The following is a 25,105-nucleotide window of genomic DNA, read 5'->3' on the forward strand; positions in this document are numbered from 1 at the left end:
GAGGCCAATCCCGGGCCATTTTTTCAATCCCGGGTGTCGGGATTGAAAAATGGCCAATCCCGGGATTCCCGGGATTGGCTTTTAACTATGTGGCCGCTCCCTCGCCCTGCACACATAACTCACCATATACCGGAGGCAGGCAGGTGGGGAACATCCCCCGCTCTCTCCTGGCGGCTCCCAGCGGCGTGTGACGGCGCAGCGTGACCTCTCACGCTGCGCTGGGGAGCGGGAAGAAGGAAGCCGGGCAGCATCTGATCGTCGTGTGGACGCTCAACGCTGATCCCTCAATCCCCAGGATTGGAGCTTCCAATCCCGGGATTGAATCCCGGCCGTTTTTGGCCCCAAATACCGGGATCCCGCCGATCCTGGGATTGGCCACCATACTGTAATCCCTTTCCTGAGTTTAGGAGTGAGTGAATCTTGTGTCAGTCCATGACTACAGGGAATTGGGAAGGCGCAGGTAATATAGCGGCGATTATCAGAAAATACATTGCTAAGAGGAGGGAGCCTTCCTAATCTCTTTGCAATACAAGTAGTACTGCCGTTGACATGAAAGGTTGGCTTGTTTCAGGCTTAGATCAGATGGAAACCATATATGCGGCCTACCAGATGTTATTAAAGCTCTTTCATGTAACACATTTTACTTAATAGTCAGCTGCAGATAAGTATAATGAAAACTGCTTAAGTCATTCATGGGAGATATATCAAACCTTGGAGAGACGTTGCCTATAGCTACCAACTGTCGTCAATAACAGATGCGGGTTAGTGGTTGCTATGGACCAAGAGTAACTAGATCTAACAGTGAGAGACATTTATCAGGGTCTCCCCTTATAAGTAATACAAATGTAATGATATAATCTGTATTTCTCTTACATCCTAGAGGGTACTGGGGTCCACATTAGTACCATGGGGGTATAGACGGGTCCACTAGGAGCCTTGGGCACTTTAAGAAGTCAATTGTGTGCGCTGGCTCCTCCCTCCATGCCCCTCCTACCAGACTCAGTTTAGAAAATGTGCCCGGAGGAGCCGGTCACGCTTAGGAGAGCTTCTGAAGAGTTTTCTGCATTTATTTTCTGTTTGTTATTTTCAGGCAGGACTGGATGGCACCAGCCTGCCTGCTTCGTGGGACTTAGGGGGGGGAACGGTCCGCTGACAGGACACTGAGCTCCTGAGGGAACCATTTGCAAGCCCCACCATGGTGAGCGTACAGTCCCGCAACACGCCCCACCCCTAACAGAGCCAGAAGTAAGAAGAGTGGTGAGTAGGTGGCCGGCGTCCGGTTAGCGGGTCGCCGGCTGTAATGGCGGCATCAGGGTATGGAGCGCAGCACTGACATGGAGGCTGCGTCTACAGGCTCAGTACAACATGCTGTATGTGTGTGTGTGTTTCCGCTGTGAGGGGCGAGCTGAGCTTTTTAACATTACCCTACACTGCAAACAGCTTACAGGGATTCTAACCCGCTGTTAAGCTACTTCGACACCTCAGCCAGTATAATAAAACCGGGAAGACCGTGCGCCAGCAGCTCACCAGCGCCATTTTCCCTCTGCAGTTCACACTGACAGGACTTGCAGGGAAGCACAGCTCCTCCACAAAGACTCCACGTTTCCTCAGAGGTTCCAGGGGGTCATAGTAAGGGGGGGGAGCGGTGTTAGAATACTAAGCCCTATTAAGGAGCTTAGTTTGTGACCCAGCTGAGCTTGACTTTAGCATAAAGGGCGCGGTGTGGCTGGCTCCATCTTCTCTGCGTCTCCCAGCGGGCTCTGTGTGGGTTAACTTTACTGTGTGTGAGTGTGTGTGTCCCTTCACATTACCATGTCAAGGGAGTGTGTTTCCTGCACAGCAGAGTGTCTGTCCTCCCAGGGGGAATCAATACAGTGTACCCAGGATAGTACACTTTCTCAGGCTAGTGGGTCTGAACCCGCATGGTTGGATTCCCTTAAAGGGATGATCTCACATATTTCTAATAAATTATCCCATAATGAGAAAAAGACGCAATACTTAAGACAGCCTGTGGATGACTTCATGACTAGAGATTCAGTTGCCATACCAGCGTCTCAGACCCCTGCCATTTGTCCACAAAAGCGTACTCTGGCCCAAATCCTGCAAGCTGACACTGATGATGACGTATCAGACACAGAGGAGGGTGAAGTGGACTCGTGTGGGGAGATGCAGCCCTGTCACAAGGAATACAGGCCCTGATAGAAGCAATTAGAGAAGTCCTGCACATTCCTGACAAGGTGGTGGAGGTGGATGAGGAATCTTATTTTAATGTAAAAAAGAAATCCTCTGCTACTTTCCCTGCTTCAAAGGAGTTCAATTCTCTGTTTGAAGAAACTTGGGTTAATCCGGACAAGAAGTTTCAGATCCCTAAAAGGTTACTCACATCCTTCCCGTTTCCTCAGGATGATAGGAAAAAGTGGAAACCCACTATTGCTTGTGCATGGATCACTAGGGCCATTGCAAAATGGTCAGGTAATCTAATTGACGGGTTAGATTCCTTATCCAGGGGGGAGATAATTTTACTCCTACAGCATATACAGGACTCTGCTAATTTTATGGTGGAGGCCATAAAGGAAATTGGTTTGCTCAACGCACGCACCACTGCCATGGCAGGGGCTTGTGGCTACGCCAGGGGACTGCGGATGCGGATTCCAGGAAAGGCGTGGAAAGCCTACCATTCACAGGTGAAGCCCTTTTTGGAGATGAACTGGATACGTGGATATCCAAGGCTATGGCGGGTAAGTCTACATACCTTCCTTCCGCAGCACCCCCAGCTAGGAAAACCTACTCTGCAGTCCTTTGGGACAGCAAAATTTTAAAGTAAATCCAAAGGTTCTTCTACGGCCTTCAAAGGCAATAGAGGTAAACCCAGAAAACCTGCAACTGCAGTTTCACAGGAACAGACCTCCGGTTCTGCTTCCTCAAAGCCTTCAACATGACGGTGGACCACACTGCCTGGAAGACAGGCAGGTGGGAGCCCGGTTAAGATATTTCAGTCACATATGGGCAACATCATGCCTGGATCCATGGGTCAAAGATCTTATCGCCCAGGGCTACAGACTGGAGTTTCAGGAACTCCCACCTCACATATTCTTCAAATCAGGCTTACCAGCTTCTCCAGAAGCAAGCATGACTTTACAGGCAGGAATTCAAAACTGGTACAGACTCAGGTCATTGTTCCAGTTCCACTTCAACTGCAAAACAAGGGTTATTATTCCAACCTGTTTGTGGTACCGAAACTGGACGGTTCGGTAGGGCCCATTTTAAACCTCAAGTCACTGTACCCGTACTTATGGGTGTTCAAATTCAAGATGGAGTCTCTGAGAGCGGTGATCTCAGGTCGGGAGGAGGGGTAATTTCTGGTGTCTCTGGATATCAAGGATACGTACCTTCTTATTCCGATTTGGCCACCTCATCAGGCTTATCTAAGGCTTGCATTACAGGACTGTCACTACCAGTTCCAGGCCCTGACATTTGGCCTCTCCACGGCACAAGGGTGTTCACCAAGGTAATGGCAGAGATGATGTTTCTCCTCCGCAAGCAAGGAGTGAATATAATACCATACCTGGACGATCTGCTGATAAAAGCACCATCCAGGGAGAGGTTGTTAGAAAACATTGCCCTGTCAACACGACTACTCCAGGATCACGGGTGGATTCTGAACCTGCCAAAATCTCACCTGGAACCAACACTGAGGCTTCCGTTCCTGGGGATGATACTGGATACGGGGACACAGTAGGTATTCCTTCCATTGGAAAATGCCTTGGTAATTCAGTCAATGGTGTGGGACGTTCTAAGACCGACCCGGTTATCGGTGCATCTATGCATTCGCCTCCTGGGGAAGATGGTAGCCTCTTATGAGGCACTGCAGTACGGAAGGTTACATGCAAGGCCCTTACAGCTGGATCTGTTGGTCCGGATTGCATCTTCACATGCACCAGAGGATACGTCTGTCACCAAAAGCCAGGATTTCTCTTCTGTGGTGGCTTCAGACCTCTCACCTGACCGAGGTCCGAAGGGTCGGGATTCAAAATTGGATTCTGCTAACCACAGACGCAAGCCTCAGAGGTTGGGGAGCAGTCACCCAAGGGGAACAGTTCCAAGGAAAATGGTCAAGTCAGGAAACCATTCTTCCGGTCAACATTCTGGAACTAAGGGCCATATACAACGCCCTTCTCCAAGCATCACATCTTCTTCAGGATCACGCCATTCAGGTTCAGTCGGACAATGTGATGGCGGTAATGTACATAACCCGACAGGGCGGAACGAAGAGTAGAGCAGCAATGTCAGAGGTAACAAGGACTCTCCTCTGGGCAGAATGGCACGCTGTGACGTTGTCTGCAGTTTTCATTCCGGAAATAGACAACTGGGAAGCAGACTTCCTCAGCAGACATGACCTCCACCCGGGGGAGTGGGGCCTTCACACGTCGGTGGGGAATTCCACAAATCGACATGATGGCTTCTCGTCTCAAGAAGAAGCTCAAGCGGTATTGTTCCAGATCGAGAGACCCACAAGAAGTGGCGGTGGACGCTCTGGTGACTCCATGGGGACTACCAGGTGGTGTACGTGTTTCCACCACTTCCATTGATCCCAAGAATTCTCAAAAAATAAAAAGGGAAAAAGTTCAAGCTATTCTCATTGCTCCAGACTCTCCAAGCAGGGCCTGGTACGCGGATCTACTGGAGATGCTCCTAGAGGACCCCGTGGCCTCTACCTCTTCGCGAGGATCTTCTACAACAGGGGCCGTTCGTCTATCACGACTTACCGCGGCTACGTGTGACTGCATGAAGGTTGAGCGTCAAATTCTAGCCCGGAAAGGGATCCCGGACAGGGTTATTCCAACCTTGATCCAAGCCAGAAAGGGGGTAACGTCTAAACATTACCACCGTATTTGGAAAAAATACGTCTCTTGGTGTGAGAACAGGAAGTTTCCTGCGGTAAAATTTCAACTGAGACATTTTCTCATTTTTCTGCAGTCAGGAGTGGATGTGGGCCTACGTTTGGGCTCCTTTAAAAGTCCAGATTTCGGCCTTATCCGTTTACTTCCAGAAACAATTGGCTTCTCTCGGAGGTTCAGACATTTTTGATGGGTGTTCTGCACATCCAACCGCCCTTTGTGCCTCCTACGGCACCTTGGGATCTCAACGTGGTGTTGCAGTTCCTGCAGTCGAATGGTTTGAGCCTTTACAGGATGTTGACGTCAAGTTTCTTACGTGGTAGGCCGTCACACTGTTGGCCTTGCTTCAGCAAGGCGTGTGTCGGAGCGGGGGGCATTGTCCCACAAAAGCCCTAATTTGATTTTTCATGAAGATAGAGCTGAATTCAGAACTCGTCAGCAATTTCTTCCAAAGGTGGTGTCTGCGTTTCATATCAACCAACCTATTGTGGTCCCGGTGATTACCAACACCTCTGCTACTTCAAAGTCCTTGGATGTTGTGAGGGCTTTGAAGATCTATGTGAAGCGGACAGCTCGTCACAGAAAATCTGACTCGCTGTTTGTTCTCTATGATCCCAATAAAATTGTATGTCCTGCTTCAAAGCAGTCTATTGCTCGCTGGATCAGGCTTACTGTCCTGCATGCTTATTCTACAGCAGGTTTGCCGGTTCCAAGATCTGTACAGGCCCACTCTACTATGTCGGTGGGTTCTTCCTGGGCGGCTGCCCGGGGTGTCTCGGCTTTACAGCTCTGACGAGCAGCTACTTGGTCAGGTTCGAACACGTTTGCTAAGTTCTACAAGTTTGATATTTTGGCTTCTGAGGACTTTCAATTTGGTAAATCTGTTCTGCAGGAACCTCAGCACTCTCCTACCCGGTTTGGGAGCTTTGGTACATCCCCATGGTACTAATGTGGACTCCAGTATCCTCTAGGACGTAAAAAAAAATAGGATTTTAATTACCTAACGGTAAATCCTTTTCTCATAGTCCGTAGAGGATACTGGGTGCCCGCCCAGTGCTTCATGTTTTCCTGCACTGTTACTTGGTTCAGTATTGTTGTTGGTTGAGCTGTTGCTGTTCCTGTTCAAGTTTGGTTAGCATGGCTTTCCTCTTGTTTGTGTGTTCTGGTTGGAATCTCGCCACTGTTCTTTTAAATCCTTCTCTAAAAGTATGTCCGTCTCCTCGGGCACAGTTTCTAAACGGAGTCTGGTAGGAGGGGCATAGAGGGAGGAGCCAGCGCACACTATTAAACTCTTAAAGTGCCCAAGGCTCCTAGTGGACCCGTCTATACCCTCATGGTACTAATGTGGACCCCAGTATCCTGTACGGACTACGAGAAAAGGATTTACCGGTATGTAATTAAAATCCTATTTTTTATCTTACCACTAATCTTTATACAATGTGAATCAATGTTGATTTTGTTTTGCTTATCATACCAGTATATATGAAGGGGGTGGGGTTGGCTGGACTGCACACCCTTATCCTAAACATAATGAGAGGTTCTACCATGTTGAAAAAAGAGAAAATGCAGATGCACACTGTGAGTAGTCTTCATTCTAACACCCTGCACCTTTCAAACCCCATTCAGTTCCTCTTTCCTGCTTGTGGTGTCGCTCTCTGCTGCGGTGCTTCTAGCACAGTCAGGTCTGTATCTCAGTGCTGAGATACAGACCTGACTGTGCTAGAAGCAACAAAGCAGAGAGCGACACTCCAGGCAGGAAAGAAGAACTGCACGGGTTTTGAAGGGTGCAGGGTGCTAGAATGAACATTGTAAATACTAAACACTGCTAATCAGAACAATTATAATAAACCCTGCAATTTAACATAGAGTAAAATTGATGTGCTCATCATAGTTTTGGCCAAAAACATTGGTCTTATTATTGCAACCAGGTGAGCTTATCAGATGGATCCCGAACATTCCTAAGGTTTGTTCAAGTCTAGAGCACAGGACCCCCCAGGCCAGCACAACCCAACCACCTCAAGGCCTCACACTAGTAAAAAGTAGCATTTAAAGTGTTAAAATGTGTTGTATCAGTAAGAAGTCATGCTAGTATTTACTTGCCATATGTACTGAATATCTTCTGATTGAGTTCTGTATTGTTAATCGCCATTTGCTAAAAAATGTATTTGTAGGAAAACCACTGCAGCCCCCGGTTAAGAGAGAACTGCTCCGACATAGAGACTACAAGGTGGACTTGGAGTCTAAGTTGGGGAAGACCATTGTCATTACGAAGACGACCCCACAGTCTGAGATGGGAGGGTAAGGACAACATTTACTACTAGCAGTAATGATAATGAATTTCTATAGTGTTGGAGGTGGTTTACATGATTGTGATTATGTGCAATTGTCAGCTAAGTGCTAATTGATGATGGCAAAATGACAGCTGGCTTTGTCTGTCAGTCCGTGGCTTCACACTGAGTGGGTGCAGAGAGACAGAGTAGGACTTCCAGGGCTCCTGCATAGCCTCTGAGATGTGCTCCTGCCAGTGAGGCTGTCTAGGAAGGTCTACAGTACCTAGCGATTGAAGAAAGGATTATGGGCCTCATTCAGAGATGTACGCAAATGCCATTGCAGCTCCGATCCTGAACCCAGCGGCTGTGCGAAAATATACAAATGTCACAGTCGCCGGGATCTGTACAGAGGCGCCCACTGGAAGCCTCTCAGATCCTCCATTTGTGTATGAAAGTGCAACCATCTGGCATACATCGCTCGATGATCGACCTTCTGAGTGACCCTATGCTTGCGCAGACTGGCCAACAGAACTGGGACGCCGGAGCCCTTTTGACTGCATACAGGATTGCAGTGGCATGCAGTTACTCGCCCCCCCCCCCCCTCCCCCGCCATACAGTTGCCACACCCCTGCGTTTTAGTAGCCACCCCCTGTTATCACCCACAAATGGTGGCTGACTGTTCAATCTGCAGATGAATCCTTGCCGCGACCAACGTTACAAGACCATCGCGACACTGTGGCTTAGACGCATGCGCTGTGGCAAAAAAATAGCTCCACCATGTAAAACTTCAACATTGTGCAAATCGCTGAATCAGGCCGTATGTATATAGAATACACACTACGGGAATAACAATATGAAATAAAATGCTGCCGTATGTGTGAATAGTGAACATTGCAGGACTAAGGAACATATTTATTAAAATAATCTTTCGGGAAATCCCCCTGAAAACATGTAAGCATTCCCAGGATGTATTGTGGGGGTATCCGCTGCGGTTCCCCTTTCTGATCACAATAGCAGACACCATATTGTGAGATTTACCAAGCAACCTTAGCCCTGTTATCCATTGTAGCCTATAGACTACACAGCGCTAAAGTTACCGGGAGAGGGATATGTAGGATCCCCTTCCCTGCAATGGGCGCTGCCACATGCTTGGTTTGAGGACCACAAATGCGTAGTAGCATGGCCAGCCCCCGAACTAGCAATTACAGTTAATTAACTAGCGTTAACTTTCAGATGCATGTGTCTTGTATAAAAGATGCCTGAATAACATTCGCTAATAGTATACAGTACTTTCGTTGACACCATGAGCAGTTTGCACAAGGGTTGGCTGGTTTAAACAATTGGGGTTATTTTAACAGTTTCTTTTTTTTTTTTTTTGCCTATTACAAGGGAATCCCCCTGGTATTATTCCACATTCTTGTTGGTTGTGTCCTTCATTTGAGTGAGCTGAACCAGTGCAATACATTGCAAACTCACACACAACAGCGATAAAGAGGGTGTTTAAATCTGCCTAGAATCCGATCCACAAAAGCCTCCCCTAAAAATCCTATGGGACTGTAGAAAACTAACGGTCTCAGAGGTCTGTGTACTAAGACTTATACCCCTTTTCCACTGTGTAGCACGGGTCGCAGCCATGTCGCCTGACACAGCTGCGACCCGTGCTACAGCCCCCTTGCATATTGCCGGGTTGGTGACGCTGCTAGTGACACGGCAGGGGTGGCGCTGGGAGATCACATGATCTCCCAGCGCCGCCCTCCCATACACTGTGAACGGGAGCTGTGTCGCCTCGACACGGCTCCCGTTCACACTAGACAGCTAGCCGGGTAAGATTCCCAGATCACTTGATCTGGGAATTTGCAGGGGGACCCTTTTCCACTAGGGAAAAACACGGGTAAATGCACGCCCCCGCACATTTACACGTGTTTAAAAAGCTAGTGGAAAAGGGGTATTGGAGATAAAGGGGCAGATGTAGTAACCTGGAGAAGGCATAAGGAAGTGATAAACCAGCGATATGTGCAAGGTGATAAAGGCAGCAGCCAATCAGATCCTAACTGTTAATTTACATATTGGAGCTGATTGGCTGGTGCCTTTATCACCCTGCACATATCACTGGTTTATCACTTCCTTATGCCTTCTACAGGTTAATACATCTGCCCCAAAGTATCAGCCGATTAGCTTCTAACTGACATGTGACAGGCTGTGTTTGAAAAATAATAGGTAGGAGCTGATTGGTTGGTACTTTACTTTTCTCCACTTTACCACTCTCCAAGGCTTTAGTACATCTGCCCCACAATCTTAAAGTGAGTGTAAACAACTCCAACACATTAAAGAGGCATTACACAGAGAAGCACCTCATGGTTTAACCTCCTTTGTGTTTACTTCAATTAAAAACCTTCAGTGCTATTGAGATGTCTCCGAGTGTTCTTTGTATGTTTTAATATGTTTAGTCTACATATATTTAGATGTTATAGGAATAATAATAAGTAACAAATTGGTTTTATTGAAAGATGTAAAATAAATAATATCAAAGCCTAATCATTTTGGATTGTTAATGTTGTGAAAGTATTAGAACATGACTGATCAAGGTTTCTCGTACATAGCAATGTTTCGCATTATTAATATAATAAGCAAGATTCCATTTTGAAAACATTAAAGCAAACAAAAATAAACGTAATTAAAAAGAAAGAGAGAAAAATTCGAACCTTGGTTTTCACATATATTTCAGAAAAGGCGTAGAGATGCGTCCTCATACAGCCAGCCACAATGCGCCATGAAGCGGGAAATGCCTGGCGTGAGTGAGCCGCCAGGTCCTGTGCAACTCTGCTGACGACGGGCGTCTTTTTCTTTTCTTTTTTTTGCCAAAAATTACTTTGCGATGTCGCTAGGACACACCAGGATTGTACTGATTAATGTGATATGCAGTGTGACTGAGTCTGTATACGGGAATCAGTCTGATATACCGATGCCGTTTGTCAGAATACCGACGGCAACGTCCTGACCATCAGAATCCCAACAGCCCCCTGTAAAGTACCCTAACCCTCCTCTGCCCCCTACCCTAAACCTCCATTGTGGGTGCCTAAACCTAACCCTCCCAGCTTGGTGCCTACCCTCAACCTCCCCCTCCAGCTGTTGTGAAACTACAAGTCCCAGCATTCCCTGCCACAGTTTTGCTATTTGGGGATGCTAAATCTGTTGCTGGTCATACTGGGATGTGTAGTTTCACAACCGCTGGAGAGCCACAGGTTGGCCAGGTCCGGCCTAAACCTAACACCCCCCCCCCGGTACCTAACTATACCTTTCCCGTCCCTGCACCCTAACACCCCTTCTCATACCTAACCCCTCCCCCTGCTCCCGTGGCAGGACGCCAGCGTGTCCTGTCTGTATTTTGAGGCCGGTATTCTGAGTATTTAGACGCTGGGTTTCTGACGTCCTTCAGGGTTCCGGCATCGGTATATCGAATGCTGGGATTCCGTCCTTCGGGGTATTTACTGCTTCCCTGTATATGTAGCAGAACAGAACTTGTATTGAAGAAAAGGTGCGGCTGCTGCATTTTAGCACTTCGTGTACACATTCAGAGACTCAGCCGCCCACAGACATACAAGTGTCATATCATTTAATCAGCACAGTCTCCTGGTGCGTCCTGGTCGCATCACATTGCAACTATGACTCTTTTCCAGCAAAATAAGGCCCCCTCACCGGCGCTCGCAGTCTCTCATGGAACCTGGCGCGGAGATGGGCAGCAATATCTACATGTGCCATATTAGTGGTTTTATACATGGCGACTTCCAGCACATGGTGAGATTAGAGGCACCTACTCAGCGGTTGGCATTTATGTACATAGCAATGGGAAGATGCTATGGAGGAGGATTCTCCGTAAACAATCCATGATTTCATCTATTTTTGCTTCTGCTGGGAAGGAGCCTCGGTCCTACACCGATGGGCTCTAAGAACAGTGAAATTGGTGGTTTGTGATACGATCTCAGCCTGTGTAATGCTTTAGATGCCGGGAAGCAATGCTTCCATCCGAAAGGCTGTGCTTTAATTTCTGAGAAGTTTTGTTTTTTTTGTGTGCCCTTGGCTACTTAATCATGGAAAGACAGCATGGCGGAGGATTGTAAAGACAGACACTGCAGGAACAACAAATTGTCATCCCATAACCCCCCCCTCATCCCACCAGCCGCTGCACATTAGAGGGGATATTACCGCTTATACAAATGCTTCTTATTGGCTGACTCCAGATAAGTGTCTCCAGTGCTTTACAGTTGTCCAAGTGAGTTGTGCGAATCCCATCTAGTAATATAACGTCCATTGACTGCTGCGAGATCCAGACCACTTGCAGTAGGACATGTTCCTCTTATAAGCTTCTCCCTGTGAACTATGGCTGGGAATACGATGCATCATCTGTCTGGTGACCATTCTAACCCCAGGAGGCTCTTACTGTTTCTGTCTGTGGGGGTACAGCAGTGACTGGTTGCAGCAGTGGGCATTAGTGGGATACATTAATGGCGGCGTCACATGAGACGAAGGAGGAGATGCATCAAACCTTCCAGAGAAGACAAGTAGGGTTTTTTGTCCATAGCACACCAATCAGATTGTCGCTATCATTTATCTAGTACTTTCTATAAAAGGATAGGCAGAAGCTGATTGGTTGCTGTGGGCAACATCTTTTCTTCTCCTCTTTAGAAGGTGTGACACCTCTCCCCCACAGCGTGCTCCTATATGTTGTAAAGGGACAACTTTACATAGCTGATGCCAAGTGTAAGGCATCCGATAACAAGAGTAATGTACATGATGGAAAGTCACAGGTTTAGGATAAGTGGTATCCGGACTACAGGTCGACAATGAAAAGGTTGACCACTAACGGTCGACATGTAAAAGGTTGTCCGTGTTTGTGGTCAACAGGTTCATGTGGTCGACACAACTTTTGTGTGTTTTAACATTTAAATCAACTTTTTCATACTTTACCATCCACGTGGACTACGATTGGGAATAGTAACCCGTGCCGAGCGCAGCGGTAGCAGAGCGAGGCACCTAGCCCGCATTATGGCGAGCAAAGCAGTACACTAATTGGGGTTCCACGTGCTTTGATGGCGAAAATGACACCCAAAAAAGTAAAAAATGTTGTCGACCTTTTTGTTTCAACCTTTTGTCATGTCGACCTTTTCATGTGTCGACCCTTTGACCCTGTCTACCTTTACTAAGGTCTACATTTTGACCCTGTCGACCATATGCGTGTCGATGTAATGACTGTAGACCTTTTGCTTGTAGATTTAATGATCCACACCCAGGCTGGGTACACACTAGAAAGGTAAAGCGGCCGACCAGCCGTCACTGCATCCGAGCAGCCCATTATGGAAGCTATGCACACTTGCCGATCGGCCGCTCAATATGTCGGTCCAGGCATTACAACTGGGCAGGCGTTTAAATTTGCATCTTGTTTTTAATACGATGTGACGAAACTGCGCTGATTTCATATGTGACACTGGTGTATCTGTGCGACTGCGGGCCGCCCCGCTAAGCTTCAACCTGTCAGTAATCAGGTTGGGGGTCAGGAGAGGCTGGCGCTGGGCTGCGATCCTGAAAACCGGGTTGGCAGTGGGGTATCCCCCTGTTTCTGGAGTGGCGAGGCCAGGGTCTGCATCTCCAGATACAGTTTTCCAGGCCCCGGCTGAGTGAAAACACCAGCCATACTTCGTAACCCAAAGGTTACTCAGATGGCCGCTGTTTTCGCAGATGTTCCGATACTGGGGCCTCGGACACAGCGGCGGACCATAGAGGTGGATCCCAGAAGTTGTAGGACGCGTCTATATGCACAAGACTCCTCCTGCAGCATTAGCATATTCACACACAGGAGCTGCGTCCAAAAATGCTTTGTGTACCGCGTCTACCTCTGAATCTGCATAAGAAGTGCTACAATGCAGTTCCCTTGTTCTGCGTATACAGATTCAGACTCGTACCCCTTTTCCACTAGCTCTTAGAAACACGGGTAAATGCGCTGGGGCGCGCATTTACCCGTGTTTTTCCCTAGTGGAAAAGGGTCCCCCGGCAAATTCCCGGATCAAGTGATCCGGGAATCCTACCGTGGTAGCTAGCCGGGTTGAACACGTGTTCAACCGGGCTAGCTGTCTAGTGTGAACGGGAGCCGTGTCGAGGCGACACAGCTCCCGTTCACAGTGTATGGGAGGTCGGCCCTGGGAGATCATGTGGTCTCCCAGCGCCGCCCCCGCCGCGTCACCAAACTGGCAATTGCCGGATTGGTGTGCGCTGTCTTTAGGGGGCTGTAGCACGGGTCGCCCTGCGAACCGTGCTACAGTAGTGGAAAAGGTATTTGTCGCACACAAATATAAAAGTGTCGAATAACAAATTAATCAGTGCAGCCTAGCGAAGCAACGAAAACGCAAATTCAAGCGACAAAGACGCTGCTCTGCATTGTGTATTGAGGCTAGCTGTATGAGGACGCATCTGTACAAGCTTCAAATCAAATAAACCTAAAATACAGTTCTATTTCATGCTACAGCAGATATTAATGTACCACTCAGCCCAGCATGCAAATTGCTTTATGCAAAGAGCAGCTGCAGTAATAATCCTAACAGTTTTTCTCCTTCATCCACTAGGGGCCACTGGAGCGTAGTTACAATGGGGATATAGTAGGCAGTAATTGGGAGCTGGCACTTTAAAATTCTCAACCTGTGGCTAGCTCCTCCCCTACTATCTCCCCTCCAAGCCAGTCTTAGTATGTGCCCGATGTGAGCTGGTTCACTTGGGTTTAGCTGAAGAAATTTTTCTTTTTTCTTTATTATTTTATTTTTCTTTCTTACACTCACAGACTGGCAGCTCTGCCACTGCCAGTCTGCACCGTGGGAGCTGCCGGCGGGGTCCCATCGCAGCTGCGTGCGGCTAGGGATGGGCCCCGGCTGAGGGAGACACTGAGCTCTCCTGAGTCGGCGGACACCGCTGCGTGCGGCGCGTGTCGCGGCCACTCCATCCAGCAGAAGATTCCGGCAGCATGGCAGCGGTGAGTATCAAAAATGGCCGGACACCGCTGCGTGCGGCTCGTGTCGGGGCCACTCCATCAGAAGATGAGTACAAAAGGGACCGGACACCGCTGCGTGCGGCGTGTGTCGGAGCCTCGGGGTCGAGTTGGAGTACGCCTAAAGTGTGGTGAGTACAAACATCCCCCCTTGTCACTGATGTATGTTTTATCATGTGTTTGAAGTGCTTGCTTCGGCAGCACTAAATTGGAACGATATAGAGAAGTTTAGCAAAGCCCCTGCGCAGCATGAGCCCTGTGCAAGGATGACATGCAAATTCTTGAAGCGTTCCATATAATCCTGACCAGAATTAAACAGTTTCAGTTTTCAACATAGGTATGGTCCCCTATACTCCAGTCATAGAAGGCTGGAGTGCATCAAAGGCGCTTAATAATTTGAACTTGGCGCCATTATATGGGGGGCGGAGCTTCAGCCCGCTCTGTAAGCGGGCTCAGCGCTCTTCACTACCCGGCTGCAGAAGGCAGCCGGGGGATACACAGTGAGAATAGAAGCTGTATGCCAGAGTCTAAGGAGCATACTTAGCACATTATTATTTGCAAAAGTGAGTCATTATTGCTCACACAGCTAGGCTCCAGACTCTGGCACACAAGGTCACATGGGACTCGGTGCATGAAACGCTCCCCGGCCACAGCTTACAAGCGGCCGGGGAGATACAGGGCGCTTCCCGCTTATGGTAGAGCAGGTTTAAATTTGGCGCCGAAGCGGAGGGGGCGGAGCTAACTCCCGCTCTGTTCGGCGGGCTAAGCGCACTCCGTCCCCCGGCCGCTACAGGACACGCCGCTGCACTGTCACACCGCTCCCCGGCCGCTGCAAGCTCCCTTCCCTCTCCGGGCTGTTCAGGGAGGATAAAGGTAGGATGTGGGGGTGAAGGCTATTCCCGCTTTGCTCAGCGGGCTCCCGGCGGCGGATCGCAGCGTTCACTGCCTCTAGACACAAATCCTGTCTCAGGGGGGGTTTTTAAATTTTCTGTGCAGGGAGTTGCTGACATTCCTCCCTGCAGGAGAGTCCTCTGACAGGCATTTCATACAGGAGCCTGCTCTATTACAGGAGCTGGGGCTCATCTCATAATGATTCAAAAATGTGCACAATTTATTTACCATACATATACTACAGTATTTATCTACCCTAATGGGTTCACATACAGGGTTGGATTCACTGTGGGTGTGTATATATATATATATATATATATAGATGTGTATGTATGAATATATATATATATAGATGTGTGGAGGTATGTATATAGATATATGCATACAATGCCGTATATAGGGCAGTGCGGATGGTGTGGTGGTTGGCGTTGCTGCCTTGCGGCATGGAGGGCGTGGGTCTGGTTCCTACCAGTGCCCTACTTTTGTGTAGTTTGTACAGAGGTGTCCACATACATCTTTAAGATAAAACAAACCACTTCCGCAATGTTTTCTAATAACAAAATACCTCCTTGCCACATAACAATTTCCCCCATCTTTTCTCACAGTCTGGTCACCATTTTGAAAAGCCAGCGGAACCTCCGAGAAACATCTGGTGCACCTAAATTTAGCGGTACACTACATACAGTGTGGTCTTCCCTTTATTATTCCTTGGCTAGTTACTAATGCTATTTGTAATTTGGGGAATGCGGGTAAGGCATCAGACAAATAGCGCTGCGGCTCAGTACGCTAGTAGCGGGTATCTGTACAGGGGGACCAGGGTTTGAAAATAAAGAAACTTTAAGGGGAGCCCCTATAGCCTAGGGCTAAGACTCCTGTCCCACAGCGCAGCGCTACTGGTTCAGGTCTCCGCTGCTCCAGAAAGTTTATTTGATGTCGGTCACTATATATTATAGTGCAGACTTTACATATGGCTGTGTTTCTTTAACCCACCTTTTCTCCTCTCACCTGGGATAGTTAAAGAATTCCCTCTTAGGTGTGAAGTATGCGGTGGAGCCATCTGCAGAGCCCTCCACGCGCCTGCAGGACACTCCTGTTGAACAGCTCAGATTATACAGGTAATGTCACTATTAACCAGAGATCTTGTACGTCATTTCACCTCTCCAGGTTTCTAAAGGAACCTTGCTAACCTTCCAGGTTACAATACTAATGATGTCTGTTTTCTGTGGAGTCTGAACCAGTGTCTCAGAATATCCAGGTGCATTATACAGCAGTTCGTCTGGTACTGCAGGTAAAGGAGGCGGACACGTCAAGTCCATCAGGGTTCGACGCCAATGACGAAATGACAGCGACTGGCCCAGTCTCGGATGAGCTGGGCAGGCTCCGGTAGGCGGCCGTCAGACACCCGAACACACAAAATCAGGTATCAAACAATGTTTGTTTTCCCTACCCTCTTCCCACAGTCGTCAGGAGATGGTATCAGAACCTTTCTAGGATATACCCCTCGATGTACCGCCGGTCCAACAAGCTGCCGTTTTCCTGAGCAACCTTGTTCAGGGACCCATCGAAGACATATACGGCAGCATGTTTCTACCTTGTCCGGAACAGGTAGGTTGTGGAACAATTGTCCTCTAGGTTACAGGATGTTTCACATCAGGATCAATTGATACTTTGGTACAGGTCCGAATCACGATTCTGCTCTATGATCTTTGAAGGTCACCACGTCTGCAGACTCGGACCCTGCATTTTCGCTTGGGCTGTCTTAAACCGTCGACCTCTGGGGCTGCGACTGTGACAGGTGAACATGTAATCCTACGGGGCAGATGGTTCAGGGGAAGGAACTTTCTGCAGGATTTCTTGAACCATTGGAGGTAAGTCCACTTTGCTTTCTCCTAATACTGCCCCAGCTCCAAGACAGACCGTTACCGGTCTTTCCTTTAGATTTTTCCGTGACCCTTCGGAAACTTTCGACTCCACACGGGCGATATTTCAGTCGCCAGGGGATCTCAAAAAAAAAAAAAAAAAAAAAAAAAAAGAGCTGAAGCAGAGGTTCAGCATCATCCTTATAAACCCACTACAGGTCAGACTTTCCTACCACCTGGAGGGTCCCAGGGTAGGCGCAGGTCGGTGGTCCTATGGGAAGAACTGAGAAGGCTGGGGCAAACTAGATTTCGGAACAACCATCTCAGGAGTCCCTCGGCAGGGGGCGGCCGATTTACGATGACAAGAGTCATACTGCAGGCGGCGCTCCATATGCTTCTAACCGCAAAGAGTGTTGATCCCTGTTTTTCACATATCATTTGAATCGGGACAGTTCTCAGGCCTTTGTTTTCTTCTCACGTTCCGAAGCCAGTTGGCTCGGCCAGACCTATTCTGGCCTTACAATCCTTTCAGTCTGTGATTGCTAATTTTTTTTTTTGAACAAGAAAGGGAGTTTTTACGTGTCCCTTGTCTTCAGAGATGCCTGTTTACTGATTTCAGTTGGACGGGCTTTTCTCAGATTCACATTACAGGATTCTCATTTTCACTGTCAGTCCTTTCCTCTCGGTATCTCTTCCGCTCCCACAGAGTTCAGGAAGATCACAGAATAACTCTTTCAAGGGCAGAAGGTGACGTTGGTTCCCTAAATGGACAATCTACTGCTGCTTTCCCACTCTGTACATTAGGTGGCTTCTGAATATCCGGAGGATCCAGGAGCTTATGGTTCAACACAGATCCAATTTATGCTCCTCATAGACGTTTCTCAACTTGGTCCGTCAGAGGATTTTTCCTTCCTCGGCACCAGGTACTCTATTCCTTCAGTCAAGTTGCGACGCAAGGAGTGGTCGCCTCCATTCCTCTCTGAGCGGGGGACAACATTCCTCTCTGAACGGGGGACAACATCCCTCTCTGAGCGGGGGACAACAATCTTCTTTCCGGGTCAAGCCACCAGGTCAGACTCCCGGGGGAGAAAACATTCCCCGGAGTTTTGTCAGCTGGTCCGCTGTGGGCGGAGATTTCGGATCGACCTCAGGGCGTTCTGACTGACTTTTTAACCCTTTACTACTCTCGGGCGTGAGCTCGGGCAGTAGCCGAGGAGGCCCTCAGGGCTCCGGGGAGTTTTCTGGTTATTCTATCCGGCCTCCCTTTTTAATTTCTACCTCCGGTTCGGTAACACAGGAGGGGATTATGCGTGCTAGTCCTCTCGGTGGCTCTGGTTGGGCCACAGATGTCTTGAAGATACAGATACACCTGTTGTCAGTAGAGGAGCCTATGCTACTACCTCGACTGGACTGTCCACTTCAACAACTTTTCCTTGTTCAATCTTACACTGGTTCCGTGTAACCGTGTGACTGTTCACGAGACCTCAGAAGGGAGTAGTTCCCTAGGTTGGTTAGGCCTACCGGGCCCCGATTTCAGAAGTCTGTTACCTCTTCTCGCTTTTGCCACTTTTGGAAAACTGTATCGGACATAATAAGCATAAAAGGGGTTTTCCCCTTCTTTCAGTTACCATTCAGCCGTCATCTTTGGTTTCTCTGGGAGGTTTTGCTCCGCTGCGCTTCATACCACACTGACCTGAATTTTAGGTCTCTGTTTTTTTCGGTTTTCTTCCAAAAGAGATTAGCCTAGCGGCCGTAGGTTCGGCCTCTTTTTCAGGGAGTGCTCTATGGCATCTCCCCCGGCTGAGTTTCGGTCTCAGCGGTCGTTTCTTCCTGAGGGGATGTCCATTTTTCCGACAAATCTGACACTAGTGTTTTTTGGTCCTCTTTGAATGTTGTCATGGCTCGCCGACTCTCCCTACAGAGGTCTTCGGCTATTCGACAAAGTGTTTTCTTCTTGGTGCTGTACAATGCTCCCGTGCTAAATAGCCGGGGTCCCAACATACGCTGGGCCGTTGGATACATCTAACCATCAGACAGTCTTCTTGGAGGTTGCTAGGGAGCCTCCGTATTCCATTTCAGCGCACTTAACGCGCGTGGTAAGACCTTTGTGGGCGGCTGCCCGTGGGGTCTCCATAAATAGTTTGTCGGGCGGCTACTTGGTCGGACTGACATTCCTATTGTCAAATTCTACAAGTTTGACACTTTTGCGGCCTCTGCATCACAATTTGGCCGAGCAGTTTTTACAGGACTCGCAGCGCTCTCCCGCCCGTTTTTGGGAGCTCTGGGACGTCCCCATTGTAACTACGCTCCAGTGGCCCCTAGTGGATGAAGGAGAAAACAGGATTTTGGTACTTACCGATAAATCCCTTTCTCCGATTCCACAGGGGCCACTGGACGCCCGCCCAGCGCTGTTCCTCCTTGTTTTTTGCTTAACGGTTTGCAGATCACCATATGACTGCTTGTTGAGTTCAGGCTAGCCTGGTTTTTTGTCAGGTTCTGTTCCAGGTTTAGTTTGGGTTATCCTGGTTTACAGGGCGTCATTAACCTCCTCTACCTTAAGGTTTGTTTATTCCATCTCTCATCGGGCACAGTTTTACGTAGACTGGCTTGGAGGGGAGATAGTAGGGGAGGAGCTAGCCACAGGTTGAGAATTTTAAAGTGCCAGCTCCCAATTACTGCCTACTATATCCCCATTGTAACTACGCTCCAGTGGCCCCTGTGGAATCGGAGAAAGGGATTTATCGGTAAGTACCAAAATCCTGTTATTAGAATGAAACCTTGTTAAGATGCGGGGGGGGGGGGGGGGGGGGGGAGTGAGTTTACCTTATGCACATCAGACCTCCTGCACGCCGACTGCATGACATTGCATGGTGCATTCCTAGGCCTGGCTGGTTATAGGGGCTATATGTGTGCTGCGGCTAATAATTACATGCAATAGCAAATAATGCAATCTTCTCCCCGAGTGTGGGATGTTAGACAGTGTCAAGTTAGACAGTAAATAGACAGACATTAGGTCGACAAGAGTCAAAAGTTCAACATGACAAAGGTAGACAGTGCAAAAGGTCGACAGGGTCAAAAGGTCGACATGAAAATGGTCGACACACAACAAAGGTAGACAATATTTTTATTTTATTTTTTCATTTTTTGCGGTTTGTGTGTGTATAGTTTTGTCATCTGGGACCCCCAATTGTAGAATGGCAATCCCTCGCGGGGCTCACCTTGCTCGCCGCGCTTCGGGCTCGGTGGCTCGCTGCGCTCTCCATAAGGTTTATAACCGACTTTGTGCCGACATGGATAGAGACGGTATGAAATAGTCCCAAAACATGTAAAATAATAAAAAGAACCTGTCTACCTTTTTGTCGACCATTTTCATGTCGACCTTTTTGACTCTGTTGACCTTTTGTACTGACTGTCTACATTTTTCATGTCGCCCTTTTGACCATGTCGACATTTTGACCCTGTCGACCGAATGTCTGTCTAACATATGGTGTCGATCTATTGACTATGTAACTAGACACTATCTATCTGTCATCCGGGTACCCCCCCCCTATGAGGACCTGGTACTAGGGGCTATATTGTTATATTTTTAGTGTAGTGGATTTTTATTACCAACATTTTTTATTTTTTTTTGCGTGTGTTGTTTGAAGTGGTTAGAATGGTTTATATCTATTTCTCCATCAATGAATACAAAAATACATCTCAGCAGCTGCTGTACCATTACTGTAATGTCTTAGGTGCATTAAAGAGATGACTCTGATTTGTATTATACAAGACCCCGGAACGCTCCAGGTGGGTGCAGCGATTTTATATTCTTCTGTTTTTCCAATAAAAGAATACCTGGTACTTGTGAGCAGTGGCTGGTGACCTGCAACTAATAAAAGTGTATTGATTTACTTTAAGACACGGCTGTCCAAATATCAGACAAAAAGTAAATAGCATATGTGGACTGTGAGAGCAATAAGTCTCCTATTGGCTGCCTAGGAAAACATCATTTAGAATGTTTCATATTTATGGGATTTGTGCTTTTCTTTATTGAGCAAAATATCAGGGTATGACCTATTCAGTCTGTACACGGAGCTTTACCATACGTCGCAGCGTTATAGAGCCGGCTGCATTGTTCTTATCTTCTGTTATTACACACACGTCGGCGAGTCTCCGTAGGCGGTTACCAGGGGTGCATAAGGATCTGGGGCTGGCTATTAGTGTTTGGGTGCTTATCATTTCGGTACTCTAGCTGCATATCCGGGTTCAGTATGATTTACCGACGGTCATACTCCCGACAGCCATTGACCTACAGTCAAAATACAGACGCTGTCAAAATATTGACATTCATTATGCCGACATGCTCAAAATGCCGACATGGTCAGAATACAAACATTTGAAATGCCGACATGTCAAAATGCCGACATGAATTCTGGGGGGGGGGGTTGGTCAATGTCAACATAGGTCGACATAGACACGGTCTAAGTGTTCCGCATCCCCTCGCATGGCTCGCCGTGCTCGACACACTATTATATTCCCTTTCCAGGTCCACTGGGATGGTAAAGTATGAACAAGTCTGTTTTTGGCCAAAAATTCCTTTCAAAACGCATGTCGGCATTTCAATTGTCTGTATTCTGACTATGTCTGCATTTTGAACATGTCAGCATAACGAACGTCGGTATTTTGACTGTCTGTCAATAGCTGTCGGGATTATGACCGTCGGTAAATCAACTGCTACCCATATATCCTGCTGGGCACCTTTTTGCATTCACATGAATTTAAAGGCCCTCAAAGCCCCAAAATGTAACATTTCCTAATGGTTAGTAATGATCCTAATCACAGCAACAAAAAGGTGTTTCCCTCCTGTCCCATAAAGCACGTGAGCAGGCACTTTGGATTGGGTCTGAAGATTTGCATCTCATTGCTAATAACTAATGTTTTATTTGGCCAAAGGAGGTGGGGTATCCAATAGAGGGTGCAGGGGGCATCTATGCTCCATCGCCAGCTGTGGATAAGGCATCAGCCAGCCATGTATGTCTTTAGACCAGTCGCTCAGGCCAGGACCAGGGCCCTCATGATCGCTTTCAGGTTTAGCGCCTTCCTAAATGTCATCTCTAGTTTGGGAACCAGGATAATCAGGAGCGATGCGGTTGAGCAGTGTTTGCCATTGTTGCATCACAGCACTGTGCCACTGGTCTGAATCCAACCAGGGCTATGTATGTGTGGAGTTTGTATATTCTCTCTGAGCAATGCCACTTCCACCCACTATCCAAAAACTTACCAGCGGAGAGCCGGCCCTAGGCATAGGCAAACTAGGCGAATGCCTAGGGGCACAAGCAGCTTATGCTGATTAAAATGATAATCAGCATGCCTATATTCTGTGTGTGATTTCAGCTGTATCTGCATAGAAGTGCTATGTTACAGTGTATTCCTGGAAATCACTGTAATGTAGCATTTCGTATGCAGATACAGTCACAGTCACAAACAGAATATAGGCATGCCGCATATCATTTTAATCAGCAGAAGATGTTTATGCATTCTAGTCATATAGTAATGCAAATAAGACGCGTTTTTGCCAAAAAGGCGCCCAAGATTAGCAGAGCTGGCCAGGACCTGCGAGCTGACTCACACCAGGCATCTCCTGCTGCATGGCACATTGAGGCAAGATGTATGAGGACACATCTGTATCCAAGCAGAGGTTACAATGTTAGCGACCGTGTGAGTGCTGTGTGCAGGTGGGTTGGTTGTGCAGTAGTGTTTGACATATGTGTAAGTGGCATTATGTGTGTCGTGTATAAATGCCTTAATAATGTGCAGCATTTTGTGTAAGGGGCACTATGTGTGTCATGTGTATAAGGGCACTAATAATGTGCAGCATTTTGTGTAAGGGGCACTATGTGTGTCATGTGTATAAGGGCACTAATAATGTGCAGCATATGTGTAAGTGGCACTATGTGTGTCGTGTATAAGGGCATTCATAATGTGCAGCATATGTGTAAGTGGCATTGTGTGTCGTGTATAAGGGCATTAATAATGTGCAGCATATGTGTAAGTGGCATTATGTGTGTCATGTGTATAAGGGCATTAATGTGTGGCATGTGTAAGGTGCATTATGTTTATAAGGACATTAATAATGTTTGCCATATGTGTAACGGGCATTACTGTGTGGTATTATGTGTATAAAGGCATTATTGTGTGGCATTTTTTGTGCTCTACTGTGTGGAGTAACATATAGAAAGGGCACTACAGTGTGGTCTAATGTGAATATAAAGCAAACTGGTGTGGTGTAATGTGAATAAGGAGCGATTCAGTGTGTTGTAATGTGAATAAAGTTGAACTACTGTGTGGCGTAATTTTAATTGGGGGTACAATTGTGTGGCCATACCCCTTCCCAGCAAAAGCACACCCTTTTTTTGAGGTGCGCGCCGAATGTGCGCACTGTTCCTATTTAAAATATAGGTGGTAGGAGCACCAAAATGAGGACTGCTATGGGTGAGGGGTGATGGTGCTGGGTAAGGGGTGCAGGGTCAGAGGCGGTACTAGCAGCGGTGCTAGGGGGCACCAGCCAAAATCTTGCTTAGGGCATCATATTGGTTAGGGCCAGCTCTGCTTACCAGTAAATTAATTGGCTTATGACAACAATTACTCTAGATCAACGTGGGGGTGGGGTGGTCTGTGTGTGAACATGTGTTAGGAAATATAAACTCCTCTGGGGCATGGACTTATCCATGCCCCAGAGGAGTTTATATTTACAGTACTTGTCAAAAGTCTGAGCACACCACCTGAAATCAAAAAGAAGCTTGTTTATCGTACATTCTGCTACTTGTGTGTGAATGGAGTATGATAAAAAAAATAACAAAATATATCATTGTTTTGAGGGAAGAAAGTTAATCTCTGCGGCAAATCCACAAACGGTTGAAGGTATCCGTTGGGGCCGTGCGTCGGGCTATTGAGCGAAAGTCAAAAACGGGTCAAAATGTTACAAGAAAACGAACTGGTCATCCAAAAACAACAACTGTTCATGAGGACAACTTCATTGTGACTACTAGCAAGCGTAACAGACGTTTGACCGCTCCGGAAATAGGAACTGAGTTGCGGAAAATTCGTTCCCAGCCTGTGTCCGATAGGACAGTGGCCAGGTGCTTGCAGGAATATGGCCTTGGTGGTAGGGTTGCTGTAAGAAAACCACTTTTACGTGCTACAAACGTAGCAAAAAGGTACGCATGGGCTAAGAAGCATAAGGATTGGACTGAGGAACAGTGGAAGAGCGTGCTTTGGACCGATGAATCGAAATTTTTAACTTTTTGGCTCACATCGCCAGGCTTTTGTGCGTCGTTGTCCAGGTGAGCGCTTTCTCCCAGACTGTTAAGCATGGAGGGCAATGTGATGGTTTGGGGATGTTTTGCGGGCTACCAAGTTGGTGCCTTAGTCAGAATCTACGGAATAATGGATCAAAAGGTGTACCACAACATATTAGTGGGTCATGCGATTCCCTCCGGAAGGCGACTAGTGGGTTAGAACTTCGTTTTCCAACAAGATAACGATCCAAAACATACGTCCAAGTTGTGTACTAATTATTTGCAAAAGAAAGAAGATGCTCAAGTCATAACAAAAATGGAACGGCCACCTCAATCACCAGATGTTTCACCCATGGAGTTTTTGTGGAAAGAACTAGACAGTGAAGTCCGAAAACAGATGCCTACCAACACTGTGGGCCTCTGTGAGGCTCTTCAAAGCTGATAGAGTTGAATGGATCGCCAAAAGCTGGAAAAATTAGTAAATAGGATGCCAAGGATATGCAAAGCGCTTATCAAAGCTAAGGGTCGTCACTTCGATGAAAGCAGACTACCTAAATAAACTTGCCTAAAAGTAAAAAAAAAATATTTTTGTTTCCTTATTGTTCAGACAGTTGTTTATATTGTAAACAAAGCCAATAAAACAAGTTTTATTTCATTACTGTGCAGTTAAATTGAAAATTCCTTAAACTATACTGGTGTACTCAGACTTTTGACAAGTACGGTATACTAGATGACTCATCGTACCCTACGGGCGCTCTTCACACCGTCGCAAGGGGCTACGCCCCATTAGCCCTTGCACGCCTTTCTATTTGTATTATATAGAGTATTACCTGCATTCATAGTTTTGTTAGTGGTTAAATATTGCACAATGAAAGGG

General features: G+C 47.3%; 1 protein-coding gene and 1 pseudogene across 1 annotated transcript in view; both read left to right on the top strand.

The window, feature by feature from the left end:
• ZMAT2 (zinc finger matrin-type 2) overlaps positions 1-25,105 on the top strand; it is a 95,411-nt gene that overhangs the window by 13,341 nt on the left and 56,965 nt on the right. The window contains exon 3 of the mRNA XM_063928791.1: positions 7,070-7,196. Within this exon, the coding sequence (XP_063784861.1) occupies positions 7,070-7,196 (127 nt within the window). The remainder of the gene's footprint in view (positions 1-7,069; positions 7,197-25,105) is intronic.
• Positions 14,384-14,499, top strand: LOC134938822 (U6 spliceosomal RNA; annotated as a pseudogene).

This window comes from Pseudophryne corroboree, chromosome 6, assembly GCF_028390025.1.
Source record: "Pseudophryne corroboree isolate aPseCor3 chromosome 6, aPseCor3.hap2, whole genome shotgun sequence".
NCBI classification, from domain to species: Eukaryota; Metazoa; Chordata; class Amphibia; order Anura; family Myobatrachidae; genus Pseudophryne; species Pseudophryne corroboree.